Genomic DNA, 19,056 nt, shown 5'->3' with positions numbered 1-19,056 from the left:
AAGGTCAGAGAATGGCCTATTTTTGCATGTCTGAAGGCAGGGAAGATGGTCTGGAGCAGCCTGAAGAATGAAAATATAACAGATGGAGGGCTGAGTTCAGCTCACAGCCACCTAGGTCTACAATAAAGAGAGAGATTTGGAAAGAGAGCTGGAGGCTGCATATTTGAAATGTGCCATGGTGTGACATGTTTTTACATGTCATCTCTGTGACTCCTCTCTGAACCACATCTGCCAGCTATGCCAGAGATGCCAGCTTGTGGGCTGCATGATAACCACTGACTTTCCTGCTGTGGTGCTCCCATCAGCTTCCTGGAGAGCAGCTAATGTCCACTCTCTTCCATAGAAAAACAGTGTTGGGATATCATATGTGCTGTGCTAACTCTGGGTTTTACATACCAACACTTTATTTTCTGTGAAAGCCATAGAACTTTCTTCTCCTTTCTCATGCAAATCTTGTTTTGTCAAGGTGGCTGTATAAATAATTCTTTAACCTTCTGTTTGTCAGAGGTTTTAATTTCATGTCAATGGCAGACTACAGTGGTAGTGTAGCTATAGTGGGCAAAACAAGCTAAGCATCCCCAAATTTTTAATGAAAGGCACTAGGGAGGCTAACACTTTTTACAGAAAGTGATGTTTAAATATGCTGAATATAATGATGTACCACAAGCTATGTGCGTGTAAATACACTACATAGTGGTTCATACTTCAGAGATTAAAAAGCACAGTATATAACTGGGTATATGAAGTAGGGACTTAATGTTTTCATGCTTAAAACTGGCCCTCTAATGATGGATGTAGCAGTGCCTTCTTATAGGCCTCAAAAATGGCATTTTTTTTCTTTTAATTTGAGGTCATAGTTAAGCCATTTTCACTTGAGACTTAAGGACGTCCTTAGCAGAGGCTTGGAAAGAGTTTGGTTAACACAGAAGTTTATGTGCTAAGTTGGGGACTGATTCTGAAGCTTCTGCTTCAGTGAATTGTGCTGTTGGCTTTTTGAAGGTCAATGATATAAGTAACATCCACAAAACTAGACCTGTTGTATGAGACTTCAGTAATGTATTGACAGGGTTTTCCAGTGTCTGCATCAATTGAAGAAAAATCTGTTTTCTGTCAGTCAAGTAAAGCTGTTAAATCAGATCACATCTGCTTCTATTTTTTTCACTGGAGAGAATGGCATTCTTGTCACGGCTGCTAACAGAAAATAGTCCTGGTTTAATATGATTCTTCTTTTTATTTACTTTTGTATCAACAGGGGAGGCTGGAGAAAAGGGGGAGAAAGGTGCCCCAGGTCGTCCAGGCAGAGTTGGACCTCCAGGAGAAAAAGGTAACTTTGATAAAGAAGATATTTTGGAAGTAATTCCTGAGAAAATGCTGCTTTTTCTTGTGAGATGATGAGGATGGGGCTCCTTGCTTCCTTAACTGGGTGACCTTGGCCATTTCTGTTTTGTGCTGTTGTGATTTAACCCCAGCCAACAGCTCAGCCCCACATGACCACTCAGTCACATCCCCTGGTTTGGATGGGGGAAAGAATCAGAAGGGTAAAAGTGAGAAAACTTATGGGTTGGGATAAAGACACTTTAATAGGGAAAGCAAAGGCCATATGCACACAAGAAAAGCATAACAAGGAATGAATTCAGTGCTTCCCAAGGGCAGGCAGGTGTTCAGCCATCCCCAGGAGAGCAGGGCCCCATCACACATAATGTGACTTGGGAAAACAAACACCATCACTCCAAATGTCCCCCTGTTCCTTCTTCTTCCCCCAGCTTTACACACTGAGCACAATGCCAAACCTTAGGGAATTTCCCTTGGGTCAACTGTCCTGGCTGTGTCCCCTTCCAGCCTCTTGTGCACTCCCAGCTCCTCACTGGTGGGGTGGGGTGATGAGCAGAAAATGCCTTAACCCTGTGCAAGCACTGTTCAGCAATAATGAATGTTTCTGTGTTATCAACATTGCTTTGGTCATACATCCCAAATATAGCACCCTCAGAGCTACAATGATAAAAATTAACTTAATTTAATTTAGCCAAAACCAGTAAAATTATATGCACTTCTTTGTAGACTAAGTATTATCTTCTGGTTAAAAAGATATATTTTGGAAATTAAAAAAAAAAATCTCAATTTTTTAAAAAGGTCTCTGTGAAGAAAGGCATCATAATGTCTCCTTCAAAATTTGCTTTCTGCTAATGAAAACCTCATATTAGATCAGAGGGGAAAAATTCACAAGGCTCAATTTTTTTGTTTCTTTTTTTCTTGTGAATTTGAGCACTCACAACATCTTAATTAAAACCATTGAGGGAAGGCAGTAAGCCATAATAGGCAAAGATGAACATGAGTGTTCCCACATTTTATTGGATATGGGGAAATGGTGATAAATTTGTTTGCATTGTAGTTCAAAAATATTTTGAGCTCTTGAGAAGAATGGTGCTCAACAGTATTCAGTTATGCAGCTGAGAGAAACATAGCACTCTGTCTCGCAGAAAATTCTGTTTTTTCACATTTGTTTTCCTCCTGAAGCAAGGAGGAAATTTGACCTTCATAAGTTTTCCAGGAGGTTTGTGTTCTGAAAGGTTCAAATTAGCAGGAGTCAAATCCTTTGATTTCAATATTGAAATTAAAGATTGACATTCCTGTCATTAGAAGGTTGGAGTTAGTTTTACTGAAGTGAGTTTACAATCTTTCTTTCAAAGCAACTGTAAAGATAATTTATACTTCCTTGTGATGATGCATGATCCATTATGTTGTTCCTTTAGGCATTTACAGAAGTCTGATACTGATTACCCTGGGACCAAAACCCATAGCTAGAGCTCTTCCTCCTACAATACATTGAAAAAATTATAACTTCCATGAGGGGTGTGTGTGTTCAGTCAATGTATTTCCTTTATGTAGATTTACTTTCAAGGATGACTCTTAGAAAAAAAATGTTGGAAACTAAAATTTTGGCTCTTGTAAGGCAATACCAACTGAAGTGTAGATGACAGAATATTTTAGGTTAAACAGTTGTCAAGAGCTCATCTAGTCCAATCTCCTGCTTTAAACAGGGCAGACTTCAATATCAGAGCAGATTTCTCAGGTCCTTGTCCAGTAGACTTTTGAAAATCTCCAAGGATGGAGATTCCACATAAATTTTAATCAGACTGTTTCACTGGTGTCATTGTGAAAGACCTGTTGTAGTTTGTAATCAAGGGCATCTTTCCCTTTCTCTGTGTGTCTCTGAGAAGAAAGGCTGCATCTTCTCTAGAAACTGCTTGTAAGTAGTGGAAGACTGCAATTAATTCCCCCCCCTTACCTTTCTGTATTCCAAACTAAATAAAACCATCTTTCTCAGCTGGACTTCAGTTTGCTTCTCATGTATGAGGGCCCAAAAGTCTCTGGGCCCTCTAAGGCAAAGAAGTTTTTTATCCAGCCATGGGCCAGACTTCATCAAAGTGTCTCAGGTGAAGAACTTAGGGTCTTGCTGAACCCATGATATTCCTGCCAATGCATTTCTGTAGCTTGTCCAGCACCTCCTGACTGGCAGGGCCGCCCTCCAATGCATCAACCATTCCTGCCAGCATGGAGCATCTTCTACTTCTTCCTCCCTTTCAGCAGTGAAGGACTCCCTAGCAGCTGCTGGTTAGACTTTGGTAGCTATGCAGCAGCACCAGCTAGCCCTCTCAGCACCCCTGAATGCCTTGTGGGCAGGACCATGGGCCCATGTACATCCAGGGGAAGCAGTCCCTCAGTCAATTGTCAGCTGCCACGAGTAGCTTGTCCTCCCCAGATATTTGCTACCAGACGTGCAGAACTGGGAGGCCAGAGAGCAGCCCTTGCCAGCAGAAACAAAGGCAAAAAAGCCCTAAGTGCCTCAGCCTTCTCTGTGTCCTTTGGCATGAGATTGTCTTGAAAACTTCTTCAGAACCCCTCTCATCACGCTGTCCTGCATTTTTCTATATCTTGGCATATTGTCATGTCACTTCAAAATGCTTTGTCCCTCTGAGATGTGGAAGTACTCTTTTTCAGTCAGGGCAATCATAATGTGGCATTTCATTTATTTATTTTCTACTGTAAAATTGCTTTTGTTTCAAAAATAGTTCTCATAAGGTAGCTTGATTAATGCTAATAACAGTGGTAATTTTCTAGTTTTTCTTACCTGCAAAAGTCCAAATTCTGATGAGGCTGAAAGAAGAAACACTGAAGTGGAAACACAGTACGAGAAAACATAAATGAAACAGAAAAGAGATTAAAGAAGATTGAGTACTAATGCATGCTGTATCAGTATTTTTCCAGGTAGTACTTTCATCTAAACAGGCAAAAATTCTTACTGCTTCTGTAGCAACATATTTTTCTGCTTTCCTTTTTGCATACAGAAATTTCTACAAACAAGCTCTTGTTTAAAGTATGTCCTAATTAACTAGTCATTTCATTAATGCTGTACATTTTGTAGATATTTGTCTTAATCAACTCCTTCCCACAAATGCTTTGTCAAAGAAAATAACACAGATACCTTAAAAACAATTTGGATTATATGGCACCACTTTTCATCATGATACTACATCCAGTACACTTTGAATGTCACAGTGTTGACTGGATAAGCAAACAGACTTCACAGATGTAACTTCTGGTCTATGGAAAGGACACAGAAGAATATCCAACTTTGACCTGGAAAAACCTTTCAGTCTCCTGACCTTTTAGTCTCTGGTTAACCTCCACAGATTGTGTGTAATGTGCAGACCTGTAGCTGAGTTCATGCATAAATACTTTTCTAGACTCTCAAGCTGCACGAGACTGAGTACATTCTCTTCCAACAGACCAAGGATTTTCCTATTTCTAATCCAGAAGATGGAACATTCAGACAAAAGTAAAATATAACAATATGTTTGACAAAAATAATCATTCCTTCACTTTGCATTTGCCCCTAAAACCACCCACAGACAGCAGCCCTGCTTCTATGCAGTAGTCTGTTGAATTTGAGTCAGTGTGTAAGCATGTGTTCAACCCCTTGTATTTATCTTGGAGCCTGATAATTTTGTCTTGGTCTAATATTTGGCTCCTTCTGTTGATGCAAGCTGGTAAATTCCATTTTCTTTTTCTCCTCTTTGAGTAAGTGATGGTTTACATGAGGGAGAAACTGTAAGCCTTCTGCCACATTTGTAGAGTTTTCTACTCTTGGTCTTTACATCATGAAATCACGCTAATCTTTTTTCTTTTATTTTTTTCTTTCCTCTTTCTTTGTTTCATTTTTCTAGCAAGTTCATCTAGGAAAATGTACTTAGTTTCTTTGAACTTCATAGATATATAATAACCATAAAATAGCTTACAAAAGAAACTATCTTCTTATGGAATATTTGACCTGAACAGCTCAAGATCAGAAAGTGCTGCAGATGTTTTCATCAGATCTTTCCTCACGATATTTTCAGATTTTGGTAACTCAGAAAAATTAAAAATTAGAACTTTCTGGTGCTTACCTGAAATTAATATTGTTCTGACTGTACTGATGCTTCAGGGTGACATCAGAGATACTGATGTCTTTGGGTGCTGATTAAGGTTAAATTCCACTTACTTTCCTCATTGCTTTTAATTAATTGTATAGGTCAATTATGATGCCTGGCATGTCAGCAGAATATAAAACTGTGTTGGCCTTATGTAAAGCATGGGGCAAGGGGTCGAGTACAATGGCTGTTTCAGGTTAAAGCACTGTAAGTTTTGGGCTGTGAAGTTCACAGAATTAACTTTCCCACTGGCATTGATGGCTGTACTGCGCTCTCCCATGTTAGGAGTAAACTCAGTTTTTTAACTGCGTCCTGGTGCACTCTGTGAGGCCATAACTTCCATGTTTTCAAATTCCACACAGGCAGTTCTGTAACAGTACCATTCTGTGAATATTCCCAGAATGCCTTACAGCAATCAAAGTAAGGAGGGCAAAGTGGATTTACACTTGGAATGGAACATTAAAGGAACAGTACATTAAAATTATGTTCTTGAAGATATTTCAATTGTCTTAGAGCCATAACCATTTAAAATGTATACTATTTTAGTATTTTAATTTCAGCCTTTATACATTGTACTTAATTTATATTCAACTATAATGGTACGTGATACAGTCTCACATACTGTTCTTGGGCTTGGAACTCAATTGTCTCTACCTTTGCAGTGTTAACACAGTGATTTTGACTTTTGCCAGCTAACACTTTCCCAGGTGTATTTTGGGAGCCAACACAATGAGCAGCTTGCAAGATTATCTTGGCTTGAAGAGTAAGACAATTTAGTATCATGAGGTGTCCCATTCTTGACTACCTGGTTCCCACTGCCAGGGAATAATCCCAGGCATTTAGTTTACTAATACAGCCACAGCCTCTTAAGTAGAAGAGAAGACTCATTAATTTAACTGGATTGGAGCCAGAGTGCTCAGTCATTTGTATAATCAAATTCTAAAAAGAGGTAATAATATCTTAATTTATATTTTATTATTATTGATTGCTCATTAATATGTAATCAATCAATCCTTTGCATTTCTGAGTCAATTTCTACATGAATTTATTGCTCGCTGAGGAGTGCTGCAGGCAGTATTCCATATAAAAGTCCTGACATTGACAGCTGTGAATTCACAAAGTGGGTATCTGGTTCAAAACTGTCTTTCAGTTCCACCTGATCTCAATAGGATTTTGAGAAAATACTGCTAAACTGAGTGGGCAAAAAGGTGGCAGATGGGCTTCAATGTAAATAAATATATTGCCTGGGGAAATTAGGGATGCATGATTTAATCCATACTTAAATGATGCCAAAACCCCTAACTGTCACTTAAAACTCAAGGACTGCTCTGAAGTCATTAGCAAGAGTCCCAAGGCCAACAGAACACTGCCCATCATCACAGAAGGATGACAAAAGGACAAAGGACAAAACAGGAAGCTTCTTTTGCAGCTGATCTTGTTCTGTACAAAAGCCTGACATGCACTGTCTCAAGAATGTTCTTCTGGCCTTTGTCTCTCAAAAAGGACTTGAGAGGTAAGAGATGGGCACCAAAAATGTGAAAAAGAGGAGCTGCCTCTTAAGGAGAAACTGGACAGACTGAGACTCTTGTATCTGTACAGAGTAGTCTGAGGAGGTTATAATCAAGATTACAGAATCACCAGATCCCATTGTGCCTGAACTAGGAGGCCCTCTCTGAAGCTGCTGGGGACAGATCCAGCAATTTCACCTGCAGATAGTGGCTGTGGTTGTGGGATCTTCCTGGACTGCACCTTCTGCTGCCATCACAGGAAAAAAGTTTTGGGCTAGAGGGACCACTGGTTTGAAGAAGCTTGGTAATATGTTGTTAACATAATTCTAGTGAGATAATGTTTCATGAGGGCGCTTATTTGTCTTTGCTTGCCTCCAAATAGAAACTCCTCCATTCAGGAATGTACTGTACTATTTTCACTTTGGCTTTGAATGTACTTTTACATACTTTAAAGATTTCTGCTGCCACTCTAGATTGGATTTTTTTCTCACTAGCTTTAGTTTCCTTTGCAAATTTTCTAACTATTCTGATTATGATACCTGTCTAACATGAGTGGGACAGATCCCTACTCAGAGGTGTTTATTTTTCCATTGCCTACGGTGGGAGTTTAGATAAATATCTTAGACTAAAACCCCGAACTTTAGGGTGGCTAATGCTGGATGAAATTGATTTGCCCCAGCTATATAAAATGCCTCCTGTGCTTATGCACTGTTTGTTCATATAAGAATATCTGTTTAACATTGTTGGTGACACAGATGGTGGGATCGAGTGCACCCTCAGCAGGTTTACCAACACCACCAAGCTATGTGGCTCAGTCAATGTGCTGGAGGGAAGGAATGCCACCCAGAGGGACCTGGACAGGCTTGAGGTGGGCCTGTGAAGTTCAACAAGACCAAGTGCAAGTTCCTGCATCTGGGTTGGGGCAATCTCAAGCACAGACTGGGCAGAGAATGGATTGAGAGGAGTCTGGAGGTGAAGAATTCGGGGGTGTTGGTTTAAGAGAAGCTCAACATGAGCTGGCCATGTGCCCTTGCAGCGCAGAAATCCAACCACATCCTGGGCTGCATCAACAGCAGCATGGGCAGCAGGTTGAGGGAAGTAATTCTCCCACTCTACCCTACTCTCCATGAGAGCCCTGGCTCTGGGACCCCCATCATAAAATGGACATGGACCTGCTGGAGCAAGTCCAGAGGATAGCCACAAAGATGATCAGAGGTGGATGGGACACCTCTGCCTTGAAGACAGGCTGAGAGAGTTTGTCTTATTCAACATGCAGAAGAGAAGGCTCCAGGGAGACCTTAGAGCCTCTTCCAGTAAAGGGGATCTACAAGAAAGCTGGAAAGGGCATGTAATAATAGGACAAAGAAGAATGGCTTTAAATTGAAAGTGGGCAAGTTTAGGTTAGATATAAGGAAGAAATTATTTACTGTGAGGATGGTGAGACCTTGGAACAAGTTTCCCAGAGAAGCTATGGATTCTCCATCCTTCAAAGGGTGTTCAAGAGCATGTTGGATGGGGCCCTGAGTAACCTGGTCTTGTGGAGGGTGTCCCTGCCCATGGAAGGGGGTTGGTACTAGATGATCTTAAAGGTTGCTTCCAACTCAGCTCATTTCATGATTCTATGATAAGATGTAACTTCTTGTAGCCACCGACCGAGAGTAAGTTCCTCAGTAATTGGTGGTTCCTTCACCAATCGCTGACCTTCATTAGTGTGGATAACTTATATATTTCAGTGTAAAGCAGTTCTGTAGTCTGTTGAAATATTTGGAATTTTCTGATTTCCAGTTGCCAATAGTTTTTTAAAAATGAAGTGTCCTAAATGCAGATTACTACTATAGCATCATTATATCCTTTAAAAATATAATTCTCATTCAAGTCAGGCAATCTATTTGCATTGGGAATGCTGACTGCTGCAAGACTATTGAGGTGTACTGGGGGAAAGACTTTTTAATCTTCATCTATATATTATGTTCTCTTCCAAAGTATCCTCTGCAGATTGCTGTTAAAGATGGCACTAGATTCAAGAGGCCTTTGGTGTGGTTTGGTACACTTCTACTTTCCTTGTTAGGTAGGTGTCTGTGATGTCCTCTATGTCAAATCATGGATTTGATTTGTCTTAAAATCCTTAAGTTTGGAAAGAAAACTACTGCTCTCTTCTTTTTAACATGATTCAATTAAATTTTTCTGTGACATGGTGAATTTGCATTTCTGCTAGATTTGTCTTTTTGATGCATTTTTATTTTTGAGGTAGTTTTATACCTTCTTGTCTCTTCCAAATAATCCTGATGAGACTGCCCATATTCTGTGACCCCCATTTATAGTATGGCACAGAGTGCAACCCATCATTTTTTCACTTGTTTTGCAGCCCACCATTCATCTCTGGAATTTTATTTCTTCACTTGTTTGTGGGCCTGAAAAAGCCACCAAGAAGATAATTTAGAATTTCTTTCTCTTCAGTTCCTTCCCAAATCCTTTAAATCTTCTATAATTGGTTCCAATGTATGCCACCTTCATCTGAGACATGTCAGATGACTTTCTTCTATTCTTTATTCACTCTTTGTGTTTGATTTCCTATTTCTGGTCTATGGAGACTTAATTTCTTTTATTGTCCCCATTTCTTTCCAGCTATCACTTCCCAATTTCGTTAAGACTCCTCAGATTGCATTTTTGACAACCATAGGGCTACTAAAAAGGGCTTTACAAAAGGTATTAAAACTTCTGAAACCCTCAAGGCAGATGTGTTTCTCTTGAAACTTTGTGATTTATTCTGCAGAAGAAGCAGAATAAGCAAGCCCCTGGAGTGGAAGCAGGGGTTAGTCACTGTAAGAGAAACCCAAATGTGAACAATTCTTTTAATGAGGAAAGGAGATTTAATGTATGTCTTCATTGCTCAAGATAACACACCTTCCTTTTACTTCTGAGCAGAGCACATGGGTTTTACTGGCTGTGACTGAGAAGCAGTTCATTTTCTAGGCAATTTCTACAAGAAAGAAAGTGAAATAATTTTATGTATTTTATTTTATTTACAGATTAGATCAATGAGTTTATTTAATTTCAGGTGTAACAGCCTGAAAAGAGAAAGAATTCAAACATCTGATAATCTTTAATGTGGTAATCCCAATTCAATAATATGCAAAGCAAGAGACATCATTTTCAGAGCAACTTGATAAACTGATTGCAAGCTGGTACTTCCAGTAGGAATAGATAAGAGAAATATATTTTTGTTTTCTGGTGAAAGCCTGTGTCCAGTAGTGCCTGAATTTGATACTTGTTAGAAACAAAGGGAAATGATTGATTGCAGGACTTGCCAATAATGAATCAGACCAACAAACCACACACATTTAGCTTCTCTCAGTTCAGAGGAAATGGTTTCTTTCTGGGACAAGGGTTGCTTGAGACTTCATGGAGTAATAGATATAACATCTCTTTGGCCAGCAGTGACCAGTTTATATTCTGAAAGTTGTTATTGATTTCACCTTAAGTTAATGGTAATGACAAAATGGGTAATAAAATTATCCAGCTTTCAAAAATACATATGTCTGTCCAGATGCAGTAGCAACGGGGCAGCAGATCTTCAGTTGTCATGGATCCACAGCTGAGGCTGAGCTGTGACAGTTTGCACGAGTCCAGTTGCTGGATCCCTCTGGTGGATTTTCCTGCTAGCTTGTCTCATTGTTTCCTTGCACCTGTGTAGTAGACCAGAGCACAGCAGATGTTGCTTTCAGCAAAGAAGCAGTCTTTTCAACAGGCTTTGAAAACCACTTCATAAATATTTCCTAAAGCAGTTTTGGGCTTAGATTTCTGCAGGATGGGAGCTTCAGCAGGCATTCATCCCTGCAGTCCCTCCATACCCGCTCTCCTCTAACAGTGTGGTACAGAGGGAAACCTACCTCATATGACAGTATTTATACTGTATAAATTAGTCATTAAGCCCAACGCCAGCCCTCAGTTACAGCGGAATCACTGTCTGAGATGAAATGTCTGTTGTGCTTGGATCCTTTAGGTCTTCTCAACTCCATGATAGTTTTAATCTGCTGATCCATGTTTGAATGCAACAATCCTCTGTATTTTCAACATAAATCTGTCATGATCCGCTGAAAGAAGTTTGGAAAAGCTTTTCTAGTGGTTTTCAAACAAGAACTGTTGACAATTACACCTTCATGCCTTGTTAATGTCAATTGTTTAGCAAAGATAAAATCACTCTCTAGGTTGCTGTATATAAGTTCTTCACAAGGCTTGAGCTAGACCTCTGGAGTTCAATGAATATTTGGGGTATAGAATTTGTTCATTTTAAAAACTGATATTGCAAACATAGTAGAATCTGAATTAATCAGACTACATTGCTACCTTGTGCCTTTCATCCTTCTGTCATTCTTCTGTATAGGAGAAATGGGGGACAAAGGACAGAAAGGCAGCATAGGACGTCATGGAAAAATTGGTCCTATTGGTTCAAAAGGTAGGTTTAATTATATTTCTCCATTTGTGTTTCAGGTGAAAAATGTGTGATCATTTATGTTTGAGAAAAGTTTAGCCATTGAAAAATGGCTAACAACTCTCACAGTTTACCTTAGTAGGAATTTTCTCACACTGTAGTCAGCCAGGTCGCTGAGATTTCTCAATCAGTTACCTTTGCTGTGAAATCAGCATATTTAGTCCTAAAGTACTGTGAGTATCCTGGTTTGAGGATAAATAAAGAACTTTGCACTGTCACACAAGTGTGGACAGTTAAAGAAGATGGGAAGGTGTGCTGTACTTTGGCAGACTTTTAAGAGTTAGAAGATGTCTTTTCTTATGTTGACTACTCCATAGGCTTCCTATGTGATACTGGTTAAGTCATTTGGACTAGCGTTTACCTAATAATCTAGATCATGATTCAAAATTTAGGGAAATCCAGCCTTTTTCCCTCTACAGCATCTGAATTTACTGGTTCTGTGAAGTTTATGAATGTCAAGAAGTGAATATTGGTGCATATTATTTGGGTTCGAGTTTCATAGCTATGGCTGGCCTTTATTGTGGAATGACTGGGACAGAAAAATCTTTATTTTTGCTTGGGCATATTTCTACTTTCCACGTTTGAATTTTACTAGTGAAAAAATAGATAAATGCTAAATGAACTAGTGACAGAAAAGGCAGCATTAACATTATGTTATTTTTCATGTCTTCAGGTGAAAAAGGAGATAATGGTGACATAGGACCACCAGGTCCTAATGGTGACCCAGGTAATCCATAACACACCTTGTTTATGTGAAAGACATCACAAAAATACATCTGTTTACATACTGGGGGAAATAATGAATTATTTTTTTCATTAGAACTGTAATATTTCACTGTGATATTTTCAAATGGTTTAAAATAATTGAAGTTGCAGCAGTTGCTGGACTTGTAGTGTATATGCTAAAACAGTACCTTATACTTTCTCTGAGGAGTAATCTCTCCAGAAGCCTGATGGAAACTGAAGTCAGACTGTCTGTAGCATTCATTACCAGGGCAATGGGACGTCTCTGCATATCTCTCTTTGTCTTCCAGTCAACACAAAGGAGCAGGTTGGATGCTCTTGCTCATTCATGGATTATAGTTATAGGAGCAGGAGATTGTCAAGAATACAGATCACAGAATGGGTCAGGTTGGAATGGACCTCATTGAGTCAGCTGGTCCAACCTCTGCTCAAGCAGGGTAATCCCGGAGGACATGGCTTGGGATTGTGTCCAGACAGTTCTTGAATATCCGCAGGGATGGAGACTCCACAACCCCTCTGGGCAATCTGTTCCAGTGCTCAGTTACCCCACACAGTAAAGAAGTTCTTCCTCATGTTCAGGAGGAACTTCCTGTGCAATGTACAGTTTCTGCCCATTGCCTCCTGTCCTATTGCTTGGCACCACCAAGCAGAGCCTGGCTCAGTCTTCCTGTCACTCTCTCTTCAGATTCTTATATGGAGGTGCATGGATCTTCCAGAGGTGTAAAATGTTCTAGGAAAACAGCCTAGCATAAGTGCAGGCCTTGCAAGAGTGGCAGGTTTGGATTGGACTGAATTCATCCCTTCCTGGCAGAGTGCATTGGGGATGCACAGATTAGATTTCTCATAAGAACATAATTTGTCACTGTAATTCTTGAGCCAGCGTGCTGTGCACCGGGCCAGCGTGCACAGTTTTGCAGGGCAGGTACCCTGTGCTTAGACTGACTTACAAAACTGAGCAGAGTAACTGGGTAGTCCAATGCAGATTTTTATAATTACATACAGAACTGCAAACTGTAATAAACGCCAACAGTAATTGATCCTCATTTTGAGATTTGTGGCCAGAGATGTAACAATTATTCTTTTAGTATTCACATTCAGATTATCTTTGTCAAACCTATACCCTAATTTGGGTTAATAGACTATTATCTAGTGTCTAATTTTATGGTCAGAAGCATTGTAAATTCTGTACTTTCAAAAACACAGACCTTCATTTTGCAGGTAATTATGTGCAATATGTGCTGGAATTTTGGATCTGCTGGGATATATTCCTTATAAAGAACTTGCAAACAATGTTTTTGCTGTGAAAGAAATCATTGAGAAAACGAAGGAAATAATTTTACTGAAAATGGGAATTTTTGGAAAATGTTTTTAGTTAAAAAATATTGTGGGTGTTTTGCAGAGAATATCTATCTGTGTTTAGGTTAGCGCTAATTATTCAGGATGGAAGATTTGGAGGAAGTGAACTGATCTGTTCTGCACAGGCCCAGACACCCCTGAGAATCATATAATGGTGCAGGGTAGTGAAGGCTCTAATTTTCTGTCTGTTACTTGTAAGACAGCTTTCTCCAGAGCTGCCATGCTGGGTCTTTTCATAAAGATGTTGAGATAATTGTTGAAATTAGGTAGCTTTTGATTTTGCGTGTATCTATATCATTTCACAGGCATCCCTTGTGAGTGCAGTCAGCTAAGGAAGGCTATTGGTGAAATGGATATTCAAGTAGCCCAGCTGACGACAGAACTAAAATTCATAAAAAATGGTAGGTTAATTTTATATAACTACGTTCCTTTCTTTTTGCCCCATTTTATCGGTGTAATCGCTCGTAAAGAGTGCCACCGTTCCACCTCTGATTTGTGAAGCTGTTTTGGGGTGTGCAGTGACTTGGTTTATAGAAATGCGAGTGCTCACTTTTCAGCACTGCCCTCCCCCGCAGCTGTCGCCGGCGTGCGCGAGACCGACAATAAGATCTACCTGCTGGTCAAGGAGGAGAAGAGGTACAAGGAAGCCCAGCTGTACTGCCACGGACGAGGAGGGACGCTGAGCATGCCCAAGGATGAGACTGCCAACAACCTGATTGCCTCGTACATCAACCAAGCTGGGCTCACCAGGGTCTTCATTGGGATTAACGACCTGGAGAAGGAGGGGAATTTCGTCTACTCCGACCGGTCACCCATGCAGACCTTCAACAAATGGCGCAGCGGGGAGCCCAACAACGCCTACGACGAGGAGGACTGTGTGGAGATGGTGGCCTCTGGGGGCTGGAATGATGTTGCCTGTCACATTACCATGTATTTCGTGTGCGAATTTGACAAAGAAAATGTCTAAGCTGCTCTGCTCTTTCTCTGTTTTAAGAAAAATGTTTAAGACGGTGGTACAAGTTCCTCCAAGTTTATAGATTACAAGTGAAGTTTTGCAAGTATTTGGTGTCGGAGTTGTACAGCTGTAAATACAGTTTAGGTATTTCAAATATCAGAATTTACCCTTCAGAAGGGAAGAGCAGTAATAAGGAATAGCTTGGTTGGCTTTTTTATATATAGGAAAATATATGTGTTTAGATAAAAATGTACTTTGGGGCTAAATTTTGCCCTTACAACACTTAACAACTGTGATTGCGTGACTGTAAGGGAAGGCAGAATATGGCCTCTAGTTGTTAGAATGGTAAGAATTAGATTCCTGATATTCTTTTATCTTAGTAAAATTTGTAGTTATAAAACCTAATAACTTGTAGTGCTACAGGGATGTTTTGGCAACAAAACGTATTTTGTATACTCCAGTTAATAAGTACAAATATTACTGTTGTTTTTTTGAATGTTACAACGTTTGTTGTTTTTTTTTTTTTAAACTGGCCAAAGCAAACCAAAAGTCAAGATTCCTACCAATTTTGTAATGTTTCTTCATTAAACTGTTCACAGATGTATGACCAAAAAGCATTTAAGTCATTTAAGGAAACTGAATTTTAGTGCTGTGGGAGGAAAAAGTCTAGTGAAAGGTGTCCCTGCCCATGGCAGGGGGTTGGAACTAAATAACCTTTAAGGTCTCTTCAAACCCAAACTATTCTATTATTTCATAATTCTATGTTATGAAAATTCTTATAATTTAGTACTAAGAGGGTTTCCATCCAGATGGTGTTTTGGGGTTGGCTAAATGTAAAAGTAACAATTTGATTTTCTTCATTCCTCAGTTGAAAATGATTCAGTGCATGAAGTATTTCAGGCCCTAAATAATTTCCTAAAGTAAATGTTTCACATTTCTTTAAGATAATCTTGGTGCATCTTGTTACAAAACAAGCAAAAATACCAGCCCTCCACAATTTAAGGCAGACTTCATATATATGCAATATGCTCATGAAAACACATTAGGGATCAATTCCTTTTAGTAAGAAAACAGCTAACATGTTTACCCAGATTGTTAAAACAATCCCCTGAAAAGCAGAAAAGTTTTCAAAATTTTCCTGTGTATATAGCAGTAATAAATAACTTTGCACAAATAATTTATGTACCAAATTTACAATTGCATGTGATGGAAAATTAAAAAAAAACCAAAACAACCAGCATAATTTCACAAAATAATTGATGAATTACTTTAAATCTTTCCAGGAGCCAGTTGCATGCCACCTCATCTCAGTGTTAGGCATAGGAAAAACAAAATAAATTGCAAAATCTCTAACACTGCTTCTTTAGGAATACCTTGCCCAGTGTTTTAAGATAATTCTTAAGGATAAGTGATCCTTGCTTAACATTCTGGTCAAAATACATATGTGATCATTATGGCAGATTGGTGTATAGGGTATCCACAGTGGATATGGCATGTGGTCCCTGCGATTTCATTACACAAGGAAACCAACTCATAAACTCTGCTGTGCTGCAGCATGTAAACAATCAATGGCCATACAATACTGTTCATATCCATGGACACTGACATTATTTGTTTTGATATATTTACTCTGTAAATCTCACTCTTTTATATATATATATATATATATATGTTTGCTATTAATTATGAAGATCACTAGCAGTACTATAGTATCCTATAGTATTTGATTATCAGCCCAGCTCCAGGGAAATCACTCAAAATGAATGGGTCCTTTGATTGCTTTATTTTCTTTTAATAAAGATAGGTATGATACCTGTGTGTTAGTCATTCTTCCAACTGCATATTGAAATGTATTAAATAATGTGAATCTCTTTCTACAGTAATATTCAAAGACTCTATAGAATTTGCAGGGAGCTAACAATTCCAGTAGAGCAATTTGTTTAGAGTAGTGCTTTGAATATCATGATTGTTTCCCGCCTGCTGTAGAAATCCTCAGGAACTGTTTAAATCTCCAACATACTTTATGTCAAATAATTTTTGCTATATTAAAACAGTTCAAACCTGAGATACAGATATTTGAAGCTCCTTCATTATGTGTGCTGTTTTTCACCTAGGTTTTGAAAGTTTCTGTTGTATTGTTCAGTTTCCTCAGAAAGATGAAAAGAGGCCTTTTATGGAGATAGGAAGCTTTTTGAGATGCCAAATGCTCCTATTTTAGCTGAAGTCACATCAGGTTTTAAAGATTTCCTAGATATGTGTAGCATTTAAAGAGTCTCAATTTCTAATAAAATTTAGGATAAAAAGTAAAAGCAACGGAAAAACATTTATTTTTCCTAGTTTTCATGTTCTTCAGGATATTTTTTTTGCAGTGCTTGATATGTGAATGTCATGGTTAGACACTGGCACAATGTCAGTGCCTCCATGAGAATACTTTGTCCCTGGTTTCTGCTGTGAGATGTGACCAAGAATAAGCAAAGCAGGCTCCCACTTAGGAAAAAAAAAATTATTAACTAAACTACAAGGGAAAGGGGAAAAAAAAGAAACACACAAGGAATATGAAAACTTCACAAATACATCTCCTCCTCCTCCCCACCAAATTCCCAATACAATACATCCCCCAAATCATTGACTCTCAGTCCGGCACCACCCTTCAGAATACTCAATCCTCAATTCATCAAGAGGAGAAGGAGTCCTTCTTGTGCCAATGGTGACCTCTTCCTTTCATGTCCAGTGCTCTCACCACTGAACATGGACCAGAGCTGCTTCTAGGGTCGACTTTTAAGGATGCTTCGTCCCACTCCAAAAAGGCACAGTCTCAACTTTGGGACACCTGTCCCACCCATATTTTTCACCCCCTGGGGCCGAGGGGTACCCACACCGAACCCTCTTGGTCCTGAGGCATTGCCTCCCCCTAGAATGCAGTCCCTGTATCACAAAGAACATGGCTCTGTCCATGGCTACACAAAAAGAGTCCAGCATAAGCTACTCCATCATCTCTTCCACCTGAGTTCTTCTCTATTTCTCTCGTGGCCCATTTCCTCTTATCTCATCTCTACCTCTCTCCTCATTCAGCTCCAGGAGGATTAGCATTTGTAAGGTTTCCATCATCCAAAAAAAGGGTTAAAAATCTGAGGTTCTGTCTGTCCGGAACTCCCATGGCTGCCCAGCCGGGCATCTTCTCACTGCCCCCCCCTTCTCCTTCTCGGCCGGCCACTATTAAATTTCAAGGTGGCACAAGCACAGGCACAGGCTCTCTCTCTGTCTCTCCTGGGTGGGGTGGGGGGGTGGCTGCCCGATGCCTCTCAGGGCTCCTCCACCCTTCCATCCTGCAGGGGCCTCTCGGTGCTCCTCCACCCTTCCATCCTGCAGGGGCCTTCCCCTCCCTTCTGTCCAGGCCCGGCCTACCTCACCCGGCCGCATGGCTGCCCCTGCCCCGCCCAGCCCGCAGCCGGGCAGGGCAGCTCTGAACCTTTCCCTGACCGGAACCCAAGAGAGCCTCCCAGGGCAGAGCCCTGCTTTAACCCCGTGTTCTCAGAGGCGGACCCAATGTCCCAATGGCCACATTAGGTGCCAATATTAAAATCTGAGCATCCATTGGCCTGACCACAGCATCCCAGAAAACATACTTCCTGTCAAACCACCACAGTGAGGTAGAAACTACTTTATTCTCATTGTCAGATACCTGTATGCTGGCTGCAGCAGCTTTTATTTCACCATTTGGGCAAAGGGCTAGTGTGTAAGGTCTGTAGCTGTCCTGCAAGGGGCAACAACAGCACATCTGATACTTACCCCTTTGAGGAACTGGGTGGGAAATGATGGAGGCATTGGAAATGAATGAGCCCTTCATAACTTCTTTCACCCTCTAGTTGCTGATGCCTGTAGGTAGACCGTTGCTGGAGGCAGAAATCAATGTTGCATGTAGTGCTGAGCCTGCATGAATCCTGCTGACATGCTTGGTAAGGTTTCCATTATTCTCCCTGGAATTTGGTACTATTGTTTTTTTAAAAAATAAAATGAGTGATAAGTTAATTTTACTTGGGGTGTTTTCCATGTGCATTAAAACCTGCAACTGTAATATAATTACTCATTTTGTGTAGCTCTGCAGAAGCCTTTGGAACATGTCTGTCTGGCAAGCACAAGTGTTTCTCAGACTCTTCTTATATGCTCTATTTTTGATAGATAATATTTCCTCATAAATATATCCCCATAGCCCTTTTTTATTTTATTCTTGAATAAAGGGCATTCTACGGCATTTTAAAAAGGCAATAATAGCATTTTTTTTTAATATAGTCATCTATTCAGGTTTTTGAATGACTTCTTCCCATAGAATGTGGACTGCATTCAGCTGTACTCTGCACCTTTAGCTGCCAGGGCTGCGTGTTGCAGTATTGATGGCAGGGCAGGCGTGCACCGCCCTTCTGGGAGGGGGCTTGGTGAAGATAAAGCATTTAACTGGCTGAGTCCAAGGGGACATCTTGGGAGAGCACTGGATCATGTCTGATCCTGATCACTATCCAGATCTGCCACTCCACA

General features: G+C 40.0%; 1 protein-coding gene across 3 annotated transcripts in view; it reads left to right on the top strand.

Moving 5' to 3' along the window:
• COLEC11 (collectin subfamily member 11) overlaps positions 1 to 16,598 on the top strand; it is a 37,501-nt gene extending 20,903 nt beyond the window's left edge. For 2 of the 3 annotated variants that reach the window (XM_066547245.1, XM_066547244.1), the window contains 5 exons: positions 1,253 to 1,324; positions 11,361 to 11,432; positions 12,142 to 12,195; positions 13,874 to 13,969; positions 14,126 to 16,598. In XM_066547245.1, coding sequence (XP_066403342.1) covers positions 1,253 to 1,324; positions 11,361 to 11,432; positions 12,142 to 12,195; positions 13,874 to 13,969; positions 14,126 to 14,535 — 704 coding nt within the window. In that variant the 3' untranslated portion in view covers positions 14,536 to 16,598. The remainder of the gene's footprint in view (positions 1 to 1,252; positions 1,325 to 11,360; positions 11,433 to 12,141; positions 12,196 to 13,873; positions 13,970 to 14,125) is intronic. The other variant, XM_066547246.1, reaches the window with a different exon arrangement.
• The last annotated feature ends 2,458 nt before the right edge of the window (positions 16,599 to 19,056 follow it).

Source organism: Molothrus aeneus, chromosome 3 (genome assembly GCF_037042795.1).
Source record: "Molothrus aeneus isolate 106 chromosome 3, BPBGC_Maene_1.0, whole genome shotgun sequence".
NCBI lineage: Eukaryota > Metazoa > Chordata > Aves > Passeriformes > Icteridae > Molothrus > Molothrus aeneus.
The sequence above is the reverse complement of the archived record's forward strand: the minus strand, read 5'-3'. Positions and strand labels throughout refer to the sequence as shown.